Raw genomic sequence first — 13,062 nt, 5'->3', positions numbered from 1 at the left:
TAACAGTTATGTCACAACCCTGTCTCAGATGCCCTGATGCGGAAAAGGCACTCACTTCTTTTTACTCGTTCTACAAGGGAAAGCAGCATCTCTGTCTTCCTCTTGGATATCTTCTGATAGATGAAACCTAATAAACAGGAGTACGAACACATGCATGGTATATTTAGAACATTCCTTCTCTTTCAAGGAATAGTACAAGAACAGGAATGCGTCGAAAGGGAGACGTACGAAAGTATCACCACTTGACCATTCAATGACCAGTCGGGAAATAAAAGTAACTATCTCTCTTGCGCTTTTACCCTCTTTCTTTTTACCTTTGGGATGAGGGCGTTCATATGGGTTAAATATAGGTTTTCGCTGAGAAGGTGATCATGATCATACCACGTATCTACCCGCGTTTCACCTTCAGTCTTTTTTGATCTATTTTATCCGTTTCTTTTCCGGTAAGTAAGGGATAGGATTAAATCATTCTGCGTATTGAGAAAAAAAAAAGGGAAAAGCCATCACAACTGAATAAAGATACCTATGATGAGTTGAAGGGGTGTACCAAACATTCAGAACAGGTATGCTCTCTCTTTACACCCCCAACCTTCTTTTTACACTCGAGCTAAAGGGAAAAGGGGAAATATTCCATGAAATCAGATATTTCATGATGATTCAAAATTCACTACAAACATTTTATCTATACCAAAGAGATCCACAGAATTTTAAAAAAGCCTCCGACTCGTTTTCATCATTGCACTTTCATATCGTTCATATCATTTCTCACATCACTTGATCAACGCATGCTTTGTATAACCCATTGATCAGCCTTGAGAGATCGCTTCATAAGCTACAAGAGCAGTCTGAAGCGTAGGTGCATCATAGTGAGAGTCAAGAATACATTCTAGGGCGTCAAGTTGATCCAACGAATAACCAAAGAAAAGGGGGCGCAAAGATTCGCATTGATCAATCATTATCACCCCCACCTTCTATCCTGCCCCCATCTCCATCTCTCTCATTTATCCTCGCATCTATATCTAAACCCCCTGTAACATAAAGGCGACACGCGATCAATCACACGACCAACTGCCCAACATCTTCCAAAGGGTGATAATCATTCACCATGTCTGCGTATCCGACATATCAAGTTGATCAACCGATAGCTTCTGGATCAAACACTCATCATCAACATCATCATCCTAACTCAGTACCATATCCTCAATACCTATATCCTCCTCCTCTCCCTCCCCCTCACAACCAGAATGACCAATGGCGTACATATAACTCTGGAGTACCTGTACCGAATTGGATGAATTGGTCGGTCGCGCCATCAACACCATCTACTTCAAACGTCTTGCAACCTTCAACAACATATGAAAACACCAATCAAAACCAGATCATCCCTTGTGGATATCATGATTTGAACGCAAATGCAAATAAACAGAATGTTCCGAATGAATATCCTTTATCATCGACAATATCTAATTCGAACAGAACGGTTTCCGCTTATGTTGAAGAACCAGGATATTTAGATCATCACCGTCATCAGAAAGATCATCAAAAAGCAGAGTGAGTCTGACTTTCTTTTTTCTAACCTTTTTTCTAACCTCCCTATTACACAACTTGTACTTCCAACCACAACAGCCTCGCGTCTCACTCGGCCAGTCACCTCTATCATTGAGCCTCTTCCTCTTCTCAACCGCTTTCACTCTTGCATCGCGTTCCGCACAACTGACCATATGGATCTTTCCACAGTACGCACTGGGCAGGACCTGCTACGAAAATCGATCTTGGAACCGGTAATAGATTTCAGGAACTACTGGAAACCAAAATGTCATTGATGGCAGGAGGATCTCCAATAACCACACCATCCAATTCACACATGTCAACTCCTCCTTCCATTCCACCATCATATAGATATGACCATACAGCCGAATACCCCTTGCCACAGATTCCAACTTATCCTAATCATACACCAATAACTAATTACTCCACTTCTACCTCACCTTTACCGTATCCCACGAACCCTTCAACGAGTTATGACGTACCTCAATCTCACGGTCACGGTCAAAACCTTACACCCACAGGGTATCCTGGATCGATGATCTCTTCGAGAGGTCCAGAGACTCTCTCCGCACCTATCATGTCATCTCATTCAGGTGAGAGCTCTCGATCAAACGACTCAGCATGGATCCCACCAAACAAACAATATCATATTTCGCCCTCCCAATCACTTACAATAGCACCCCCACCTCTACTTTCGAACGGTGATATCTCAACTGCTGTTTATACCCCAATTCACACCCCCACCGCTCAACAACAAAATAGGATAGATCCTCTAGATGTGGAAAAGCAGTTATCAGATTGGTCACAAACTCAAATCCAACCTGATCTGGTAGCACCTTTACCAGCTTCAATACAATCATGGAGGAGACAAGCAAATTCACCCTTACTATTAGGTGAAGGTCAAACTTACAGATATCCCTCTGATCCTCCTCCAACTCAAGATCAATCACAATTACCTAATAATGTAATTGAAGCTAATATGAGTAGAATGCTTTCTTCTACAAGATCTTCTTTCTCTTCTTCTGTCCCGCCACCACCACCACCACCACCATCGATATCACATACACAATCTACGCAAACCAACCATCGATTAAACCATCATATGCCTCCTTGGGAATCGCAAGGTTTCTCTGACAAAAGACCCCACGAAGCTATCCCTCCACCATTGCCGTGGGCAGTTGATTACTCTTCTACCATACCAATCTCGAAACCCCAACAACAAGAGATTTTACCTCCTCTGCTGAAGATTCGAGTTCAAAATACTGTCGCATCCAGCCCAATCAGTAGTCACGGTCAAAGTCAAGCACAAAGCCAATGGACATCAAATCAGCCGGAAGAAGTGAGTGTCAATCTCAAGTCCAAGAAGGATGTAGGCAAGAAATTTTCACTATCGACTTCAATCAACAAAGCTGATTTGTTGAAAAAGGACAAAATAAAAAAGTCAAAGACCGCCAAACCAACAATAGAGAATGAAAAGATTGATAATAGAGATCATGAGGCATCTGATACAAGTAAACAACCTGAAAAGAAGAAAAGAAAGATCAAAGGTAAAAAGGAGGAGAGTGGACGAAAGAATGAATTAGCAGAATCAGCAAGTGCTAAAAGCAGTGTAGTCGATAAATCCGCTGAGTCTTCGACTCAAAATACCAAAGCACAAAAGCAAGCTCAAGACAAGACTAATATTGCCTGCAATCATTGTCGAGCCAAGAAATTGAAGTGAGTGAACCACATTTCTTTCTTGGAATATTACTGAAGAAGATGAAATCAATCCACTGACTCTTGCTTGCTTACGCTAATAGGTGCAATGGCGAAAAGCCTAATTGTTATCATTGTCATCGACGTGGAGAGACTACTTGTTCATATGAAGCTGTACTTCGACGACGAGGTCCGGGTAAAAATAACAAAGAAAAAGAAAAGGAGACTGAAAAGGGAAAAACGTCTCGATCAAAAAACAGCATATCAACTTCAAATTCCATGGAACGTGGTTCAAGTGAGAACGTATCCGCTTCTGTATCCAGAAGAGGCAACTCCCCAAGAGGTGGTTCATCTGGGTCAGATGATGATGAGGATGAGGAAGATCAAGGAGAACAAACCCAACGCGAGGGTGATATTGCAGTGCATGAACCTCAATCAGAGTCAAACGTTAGGATTGTGGAAAGTTTCGGTTTAGGTGGAGGTGGTGAACATGGTCGGATCAACGGAAGGAGACTGGACGAAACCGAATTGCACCAAATGAACTATATCTTGAAACAACAACAAAATGCCGATGATAAAGTCAACGTTGGCGGTGGCTCATTAGGTATGGGTTTTGGTAATAACCTAGGTCTAGGTTTAGCTTCAAAAGTAAATATGGGGACCGGACTCAGGGGAAGTCCAACTACCATAACTCCAGTCACCAACTCATCGTCTATCTTAACGGGTTTGGGAGGTAGTGGAAGTAGATTCGAACTAAGTACTGCTAGGGAGTAGGTCGAACGACTCTAACTGATTTAAAACATCGATATATGTTTAAGCAAACAAACCTGAGGTGTATACATCCTTTCAATTTACATTCAAGTCAAATGAAATAAGCTTGGTGTCGGATTTACTGGAAGGATAGTTTGTTGTGCTGTCCTGTGATCTGCGGTAGAGCATTATTGTATATATACATTGTCATGTAATCGATATTTGGTAATTGTTCTGATATATCGTAGATGTATCATATTGCCATTGATTGATCAACATATGTCATCGAGCAAAGTGCATACAAGTGAGGACGACAATAAAACCGCACCGTGAAAAGGGAACCACAAGGTTCAAACATGCGTTGTTATGTATGTATGCATGTATGTATATTTTAGTTGATCATTGTACATTAGGTTGACCAGCAGTTGGTTTACCAGCTTGCATATCTTGAATAGCTTTGATCATCCTCCCACCAAGTTTAGTAGCTTCTTCGAAACGTGGTGAGAAGAAGTCTGATGAAATTCAGGATGGTGTCAGTTTGAATACCGTTATTTTCTCCTCTCCATAAGAATGATGAACTTGACTTGTGAACTTTACATCAAGAGGAAAAAGAGAACATGAGATAGATACTTACTTGAAGTTTCTTCGAATCGCTTTTTGTATAAATCGAAATTACCGAAACTGACACATTCACTCCAACCTCTTGCAGCAACTACGAATTCTACGTCATCCGGTCTGTGTATACGATCTGATAAAGCTGCTTGAATAGCTGAAGAAAGCAAAGTTGGTGAACGGAACAGGTATTCCGCTACGCCTGTTATATGCAGATGAAAATTGCAGAATCAGTGTTTACTCTTTTTTTTTTTTTCCTTTTACTAGTTCACCGCCCAAAAAAATTGTTTGGACTCTTACCTATCCATAACATGAATACTGGCGTACCGGCAACAGCTAAATGTTCATAAGGTCTTATGCCTAATTTAGCCCAACAATCAACCATTGCTAATAGACTTAGATGACTATTTGGACTTTCTTTCTCTCTAGTAGATGGTTTATTACCTAAACTGAATTGATCTAATATATCTTCACTTAATAATATTGGATCTCTACCTTTTCCTATTTCACCATTTTCCTTTAGATCAGAAGTGATGGTAGATGCAGATGATGATGATGATGGCGACGAAGCAGAAGAAGATGGTTCTTGCAGTTTTGACCAACCAAACACTTTTTCTCTAGATTCCCAAACTCTGTTCTCCAATTCTTCTTTCCGATTTTCAACCATTAATTTGAATAATTCAGTAACGGATCTTGAATATTGTTGAATTTGACTTTGTGCTGAAGGATTTAATAGAGCTAATCCAGCATAAACGTGCCATTTAGCAGCATAAATTCTGAGTGTTATATTGACTTTGACTACTTCTACTCCCGATACGTATCTTGCAGTTTCCCATGGATATGAAGATGAATTTCTCCATGCTGTTCCCATACTAAAGAAAGTGGAAGTGAAAGTGAAAGTGAAGATACGACACAAATGTGTAAGTGATATATCCATTGTATATCTATATCGAACGTACTCACCTGAGGAAGGCAGCATGAGTTACTGCTTGCGTATTTGCGGTGACCATATCGTGTTCTTCATAACTCAAATGGACATATCTACTTTTGAATGATCTAAATATATCTTCTACCATTCGTACATTGGATTCGGGACCTCGATGATGGATTATTATCTATATAGCGTGTCAGGATGATGATCAGCTGAGGCTTGGAGTAGTTTGTACATTTGGATGGGATTGAGTTTCATCTTGCATGTCTTGAATATAGATAATTTATCATGTGAACACTCACCAAAGGTTGACCCTCAGTAGTTACAGTAGGACCATGTAAACTATGCACACTGGTGATTCCCACATCTCTAGGTAACCATTTCTCGAAAGCTTCTTTTTCAGGTGCTTTAACACTTGTTTGACCAGCAACTACACTTCCTACTTTTGTCGAGGGTCCATATTCCCTAACTACGGATGTCAAAGCCGCCGCTTCAACTGAATAAATGATGAAATCCGATAATCGAGATACGTAATGTCCATTCTCCAACGGTATTATACCGGTTCCTACGGCGGTTCATATCAAGGTAAGTAAGTGACACAAAATAGGCAGCGAGTGATGGGCAAGTGGATCGCGACTGATCAAGTAGAGGATTTTTCCAAAAGAGTTATTTGGAGGTAACGCTATTCAGTCCCCATAAACTGACCTTCAAACTCTTTCACTAGTGAGTCGTAAGAACCAGGCTTGTCACAGACATATATCCTATTTCCAGAGTAAACGATTCAGCTTTCGGTGTCTTTGAGTGACTGTCGATGACTCTATATTCCTACATAAATGAAAAAAAAACTCACGTATTTATACCTCCCGCTTTCAATCGTTTAGCGTACATCCTCCCCATCTACAATTTGATTGACGTTAGCCTTTTAGGAGCTACACGTAGAGTTCATCCACTGTTTTCGTAAAACATCGAAGAGGGTAGCTCAGGATGATGTGTACGTAGCGAGAACATCGTGCAGAATGCAAACGTTACTCACATCTCCCATCCCTATGATCCCTACTACAGGTTGTTTCGCTGACATCTGAAAGAGCGGTTGTTTAGGTGAAAGAGGAATGGAAGCGAAAAAGAGAATTTGATATGGCCGAGAAATCGCTGACGTTCGGTGCTCTAGTGGCTTGGTTGAGCGTACTTTCCTGTGATGAAGGAGGAGATATCTGTTGCTATTGACAGGTATCAAGAATGGGATTAACGAAGAACTTGAATGCAAAGAAGGACCAAGACTGGTAATAGCCGAGTCAAGCGAATTCTTTGGTAAAAGTATTGTCCCACGTGGCAGGTCAACATTACACTTATGCAATTGCACATATTCAACTGCATATATCTTCTCTGTTTGCATTTCTCGTCCAGTAACGCCCTATTTACTTTATTTCCTCATAATGTTGCTTAAAAGAGAAAGAAGATGAAAACGAAAAAGGAAAGTTGTTAATTAAAGTTAAAAAAACGAAATCGTCCTCCCTGGATTGCAATGGATACCGCATCTCTACAATCTTGGTCTATCTAATAAAGTTAGAAAGCAATGGCCATTCCGGCAGCGACGCCGACAAGAGCTACAAGGCCACCTGCAATTGAGACGACGGGAAGAGCGCCTGATGCGGGAGCAGCGGCTGATGCAGCGGCTGAGGTAGCACCAGCAAGAGCAGATGAAGCTGCACCGGCGGCAGATGAGGCTACACCACCAGCAGAGGCAGCGACTGAACTAGCTGCAGCGGCAGCGGAACCGGCAACGGCAGTAGCGGATGTATCCTAAACGAAAACGAATCATTTATCAGTCCCCATTCACTTTGAGTAAAATTAGATAGACCGCAATGAACTTACACCTGCAGCGGCGGCTGAAGAAGCTGAAGCAGCGATGGTGATGCCTGAAGCAACAGAAGTGAAGCTTGCACCTGCAGCACCACCTACAAGACCTGAAGAAGCACCTGATCCAGTTGCAGAAGCGGCTCCACTACATAACACCCAAACATGTAAAAGTCAGTGATGATCTTTACCCAAACTTGTAGGCTGGCAGAAGGATCACTTACCTGAGACCACCGGTAACACTCTGACCACCAGAAGCACAAGCGGTCTTGAGCTCAGAGATGGCAGAGTCTAATTGACTTCTCTCAGAAGAAGATGCTGAGGGAGTGTTTTCGAGAACACAATCGAAACATCCAACGAAACCATTAAAAGTGTCTTGGTTGCAAACGGTCAAACAAGTGGTGTAGTCCTTGTTTTGACAAGCTTGATAGATCTGAAGAGTTTGAGTACATCCTGATTGGCATGCTGATGGAATAGCTGATTCGATTTGTCGGGGGAAAAGAGCCATATGAGCTGGAGTGAGAGCGGCTAAAATACATATGATAGTATCATCAGCATTACAGTTCCGGCTGGAACGGATGACATCGAACGGATCAGACAGTTGCGCGAAGGCTCGTGCGCGTGATTCTCGGTGAAACCCGTTGTAACGCCAAGCATGAGACATGGTATAAAACAAAGAACGTGTGTTTACGAAAAGAAAATATTTACTCACCAGCAGAAAGAGCACCGAGGACGGGAACCAAAGCGACAAGGCCGAACATTATGAAATGATCTCGGTGGGTTTACTCTTAAAAGACTATTTGCCAGGGAATCAACGTTGTTCCAGCCGTTTGTTTGTTGGTTTGTTTAGGATTTTGACGTGGTGTATGAATCGCAATGTATGCGGTGTGGGCAAGAATGTACATGTTCATCGTGATGATGACGAGGGGAAAGCATGAGGAGAGATTCGAAGAGAATACCAAAGTCAGCCATCATAACGTATTTTAGCCCAAGCGGACGTGTACCGCTTGTCTCACAACACTGTTTTATCGGATAGAATTATGTCCAGCCAGTCCGAATCCCTTGTAAAGATTTCTGACTTACAGGTTATTAGTTGATGCTCAAAAGCTCGACGGCAGGTTGCGTTACTACGGATGTTACGTGAAAGAGAGAGAGTAAAAGAGAAAGAGTAAAGTGATGCAAGGGACAAGGGCGGTGTTATATAGGTAGGTGCATTCGGCATGATGGGATTATTATGTTAACTCAAAAGACAACGTCTTTATTGTATCCCATGAAATGAACCCTGAGAGCCAGGAGCTGACTTCCGAAGGGGGGATCGTACTACACAGCTGTTTCACATGGCAGCGCTTCGACCGGTGCTTACTTCGCATCCTTCTTTCTCGCTTGTTCACTGAAGGGAGGGAGGGAAGATCGGTGTATCCACTGCTTTCATACAACGACGGCTCAAAGTAAAGTGAGGCAAGATAGGAGAGGAAGCCCCCCATTTATGCCTGATTTCGGTCAACTCCATGTTATCGTCAACAGGTCACGGGACATCTGATATGGGGATATATACAAACGCGCTAAAATTGTTTCTCAGCAAAACGTTTAATGGTGTTGTACCTAGTTGTAGTTGAGCTATTTGAACATATCTCTTTTTAAGATTAGTGTCATCAGGGTGGCGTATCTTTAATTTATCTCGAGAAAACCCTCAACGTTCAACGAACTCCAACCTCCAAGGCACTTAGTCATTCATACCCGTCCCCTTACTTGGTAAGTTATCTGCAAAGGGGGGAGTCGTAGATTACTCGTAAGAGAATCCCAAAATAGGTATAGAACGTAATATGTTCGCAATTTTTACGTCTTGGGATTTTTGAAGTGCGTCAACTGCGGATTACTGTAGTCAAGATCCGTAGCAAACTTCATAAAGAACCTGCGGATGGTGAGTAGCAGAATTCTTTTTGCAATTTTCTGATTGAACAAACGGCGTTGCGGGGATCCCTGATGCTCATACATGGGATTTGATTCCGCTGAAAGGGGGCTTAGGATTGATCTCTATTATTAACGAGCCAAACGTCCTCGCTCGTAGTTCTCGTGTATATGGGAAAATGGAACAAGAATGAACTTTATCAGGAACAGGGAACGAAAAGGGAATAAAGGCGCAAGATTTCTTGGCATTTTTTCGGACCGAGAAAGAACTTTTGGCTTTAGACGCATTTCTGGATGCAATTCGGTTCATTTAGCCGATCCGATGCCTCAGATAGATACTCGTACAGTAGAACAGCACGTTCGTGATCCTTGTCAAGTCTTGGAGTGCGAATCGCATCATGCATTCATTCCAAATTGGTATGATTTCCTACACAAGAAAACGATCCGGATTTGACTTATGGCGCTTCATCAGACATTCCATCACCTGGTAGATCCCCTTCATGCAATCTACATCCTCCTTCTAGGGGTTCTTCAACAGCGCTTCCTTCGTATCCAGTACCAAACGTCGGACGAGTGTTCGCGAGCCAGGTGGCTAAGTTGATAATCTTATGCCCAGAGGGATTGGAGGCATTGAAACTGTTATTTCCAGACAGTTGAGAGCTCTCATTCCACTCATGAATATCCGAGCCGACTTCCGAGTATACATCATTGTCGGAGAAGTCTTCCTCGTTGTTACAATCATCATCACCATCAACTTGCGAAGCATTGCTGTGTATAGATGATTCACAAGAAGACTTCGATACAAGACGGTCCAGATTCCAAGATGGGGGTCCATGACCACCTGGAGCATGCTCCAATCCTTTCTCATAAGGTCCTATGGCTATTTCACTACCATACGTGACTTCCAAGTGTACTTTGCCGTTAGTGGCATCACGATACTTTTCGATGATCGGTTTCAACATCTCTCCAAAATCCCTCAAGAGAACATCATGTCCAGTGGAAGAAAATACTAAGTTCGAATTAGGATGGAAATTGGCATTGTACGATGCGTAATCACGAGCTTGAGGTGATTACAACCAATCCACAATTGATCTATCAGTCTTAGTGATTAGATCTTCGACAGCGGTATACTCTGGTCTTTCGAAAGTCATCGCTGGTGGATTGAGGACAATGTTATGATTGAATGGATAAGTGCTATTGGAAGGACATAAGTTGATTGTTGTTTTGACAGATGATGAGAGGCCGTCAGAACAAGTGTGAGACGCGGTAATGGCGGCAGAATGAGCAGTAGTGTGTGTGTCAGACTCGCATGCGTTCATCACGGAAAGGCGTTGAATGACTTCAGATTGAGTTGGGGCAGAGTGTAACAGGGAAGATTTCGAAAAGAGAAAGATAGTTGTGCATCGAGGCGCATGATTAATGGTATGTCAAGGAGAGCTTCACGCTCCGACTTGATGGGATGAACGGACTGTACATACGATTCCTTCGCCAAGACAAGTAGAAAGGACGCATTGGAAAGCAAATGTCAACGACCTTAGTCGACGACCGAAGACCAACTCTGATCACTTGGCATAATCATGATAACTGTCGTGCGAAACACTAGATCTATCATGACATTGTGGCTCAAACTGATACCTTCTGTCATTCATACCGTGTATCTTCAAGTAGCCAGCAGACATCCGTTAGTTTCAGCAGAGGCTGATCAACACAGTATCGTTGATGTGACATATTAATGAAAGGACATTGCGCTACGACGAGCTATTTTCACGTGCAGAATATGAAATATGGAAATATGGTCTGTCATTATCATTGAGGCACTCAGCTCCATTATAACCTCGTGGTGTCTAACGAGTGAGTTTCTTCGATATCTGAGAAATCGGCATATCTGATATCCTGTGCTCAGTCACCCTAATACGTGATTACCAACTTGCTTCATACGTTCTCCAAATAGAATGAATCTCTCCATTATTCCAGTAGAATGATACAAACGAAGTTCCACGTCATCATCTTGTCGGATGTTCCTTTGTTGTTGAACTTTGCTTTTTTATTTAAATGTTGACCGCGTAAAAGCGATACTATACAAGCTCAATCAGCAAGATATCTTTATAGCATTTTGGACCTTATCCTCGACTTCTTTCAGTCCAGAAGCTTGCGACTCTCCAGACTCGCTTCACGCTCGCTGGTCGAGCTATCTCATCTCCCTCGAAAGATCAAGATGGTCATCATCCTCTCTCACGTACTGCGCATTCTCTCGTATCCAGCTTTCGTACTGCTTCATCTAACTTTCGTCCTGTCTTCATTGGTATTACGAACATATCAAGCACTCACTTCAACTCCTGAATCAGACAATGACAATAGCAATGTCGATCAAAAAGCAAGAAATGTGATTCCACCTAAACATCTAGCGTTGATATTGGTCCCTTCTCAAAAATACAGAAAAGGTGAAAAAGTAGTACTGGAACAAAGTATACTAAGAGCAGTTGAATGGTCTCTTGAAATCGGCATAAACGAATTATCAATATGGGATGGTAAAGGTATGTAAAACCTGTACACCCAAGCACAAAATAACTCATTGATAATTGGCTGTGAAAAGGTTTAATACAATCTTGTTTACCTAATCTAATCAAAAAACTATCATCTCATTCAACGTCCAATTCTAATTTGCCAATTTCACCACCGTCAACACCACCTTTCGGTCCTACTCAAGACCAACATCAACCGTCAAATCGCAATTTTCCTCGAGGTCATGGTCATATACAAGAAGAGGAAGAGGAAGAGGAAGATGAAGATGATGATCGATATCCACCTTCACCATCTCCACGCAGACGTGGAAAGGATGATCTTATCAAGGCGAAGAAAGGTCGTAATGTAGGTAACGAGATGAGAAGTTTACTTGTCTATTCTAGTGAGTATATCATGACTAGCTTCATTGTCTATTGTATATTCATTGGCTGTTATGTGAAGCTGACAAGTAAGATATGTATAGAGGGACGAAACAACAATAATGGATTGAAAATACATTTCTTACCACCTTCATCATCCTCCGAGATGATCTCGAACTTGACTAAGAGATACATAGAAATGAATATAAATATAGATGATATTAACGTCAAAAACGTCAACAACGATATAAGAGGTATGTGTCAATAGCCAATTTCGGAATGCTTTGGTATTCAGTGGTTCAATTTTCGAAATCAGTTCAGGAGAAGAGGAAGGGGGACAGAGCTGACTCACTGAGTTTAGATTACCTACAATTCACTTCTGATCCAGATCTATTACTTATTCATCATTTGTCAATTCAATCAACTTGGAATTCAATGTTACCGAGAAAAGCACCAGAGTTATGGGGTTATCCATTTTGGTCATTACGTATCACAGAAATATAGTCAGTATATTTCAACTTGAGTGTTACCATTTCAAAATGATTTGAGCTGTGACAATTGTCATTCGACTAACACCCATCTTATGATTACAGTCAATACCCTCAACCTCTTCCTCTACTACCTTATCTCAATCCATTATTAAACACACTTCGTTCATCTTCTTTACCATTCTTACGCAAATTGGGCTACACAATATCACTCCCAAGGAAATTAGATCCACATGGTTTATTAGATAAAGTAGAATGGGAAGGGGCGATGAACGCTTGGAGTAAAAACGAACAAAGATTAGGTAAATGATCAAATCCATTCAGCATTGTCACAAATCTCCCTAAGTCGAGGATAAAAGGGAACATTTAATGTATGCATATACAATGTATCTTC

The 13,062-nt window shown here is 41.7% G+C and overlaps 5 protein-coding genes across 5 annotated transcripts; 2 read left to right on the top strand and 3 right to left on the bottom strand.

The window, feature by feature from the left end:
* Nucleotides 1-1,105: 1,105 nt before the first annotated feature.
* On the top strand, nucleotides 1,106-4,017 carry IL334_000369 (uncharacterized protein; the record flags this gene model as incomplete). The annotated part of the gene is made up of 3 exons (XM_062932153.1): nucleotides 1,106-1,551; nucleotides 1,738-3,264; nucleotides 3,348-4,017. The coding sequence occupies 3 exons, from the start codon at nucleotides 1,106-1,108 to the stop codon at nucleotides 4,015-4,017; spliced, it is 2,643 nt and encodes an 880-aa protein (XP_062788204.1).
* A 375-nt stretch (nucleotides 4,018-4,392) lies between these two features.
* IL334_000368 (uncharacterized protein) lies at nucleotides 4,393-6,614 on the bottom strand (the record flags this gene model as incomplete). Its single annotated transcript, XM_062932152.1, has 8 exons — nucleotides 4,393-4,505; nucleotides 4,628-4,807; nucleotides 4,906-5,477; nucleotides 5,569-5,720; nucleotides 5,839-6,101; nucleotides 6,242-6,297; nucleotides 6,387-6,433; nucleotides 6,570-6,614. 8 exons carry the CDS (start codon nucleotides 6,612-6,614, stop codon nucleotides 4,393-4,395), a joined length of 1,428 nt encoding a protein of 475 aa, XP_062788203.1.
* Nucleotides 6,615-7,099: 485 nt separating this feature from the next.
* IL334_000367 (uncharacterized protein) lies at nucleotides 7,100-8,151 on the bottom strand (the record flags this gene model as incomplete). Its single annotated transcript, XM_062932151.1, has 4 exons — nucleotides 7,100-7,336; nucleotides 7,409-7,538; nucleotides 7,615-7,918; nucleotides 8,103-8,151. The coding sequence occupies 4 exons, from the start codon at nucleotides 8,149-8,151 to the stop codon at nucleotides 7,100-7,102; spliced, it is 720 nt and encodes a 239-aa protein (XP_062788202.1).
* Nucleotides 8,152-9,753: 1,602 nt separating this feature from the next.
* IL334_000366 (uncharacterized protein) lies at nucleotides 9,754-10,260 on the bottom strand (the record flags this gene model as incomplete). The annotated part of the gene is made up of 1 exon (XM_062932150.1): nucleotides 9,754-10,260. One exon carries the CDS (start codon nucleotides 10,258-10,260, stop codon nucleotides 9,754-9,756), a length of 507 nt encoding a protein of 168 aa, XP_062788201.1.
* Nucleotides 10,261-11,513: 1,253 nt separating this feature from the next.
* On the top strand, nucleotides 11,514-12,978 carry IL334_000365 (uncharacterized protein; the record flags this gene model as incomplete). Its single annotated transcript, XM_062932149.1, has 5 exons — nucleotides 11,514-11,832; nucleotides 11,892-12,203; nucleotides 12,285-12,434; nucleotides 12,542-12,683; nucleotides 12,774-12,978. The coding sequence occupies 5 exons, from the start codon at nucleotides 11,514-11,516 to the stop codon at nucleotides 12,976-12,978; spliced, it is 1,128 nt and encodes a 375-aa protein (XP_062788200.1).
* Nucleotides 12,979-13,062: the final 84 nt, after the last annotated feature.

Source organism: Kwoniella shivajii, chromosome 1, assembly GCF_035658355.1.
Source record: "Kwoniella shivajii chromosome 1, complete sequence".
NCBI classification, from domain to species: Eukaryota; Fungi; Basidiomycota; class Tremellomycetes; order Tremellales; family Cryptococcaceae; genus Kwoniella; species Kwoniella shivajii.
This window is presented reverse-complemented; position numbering and strand designations above follow the sequence as displayed.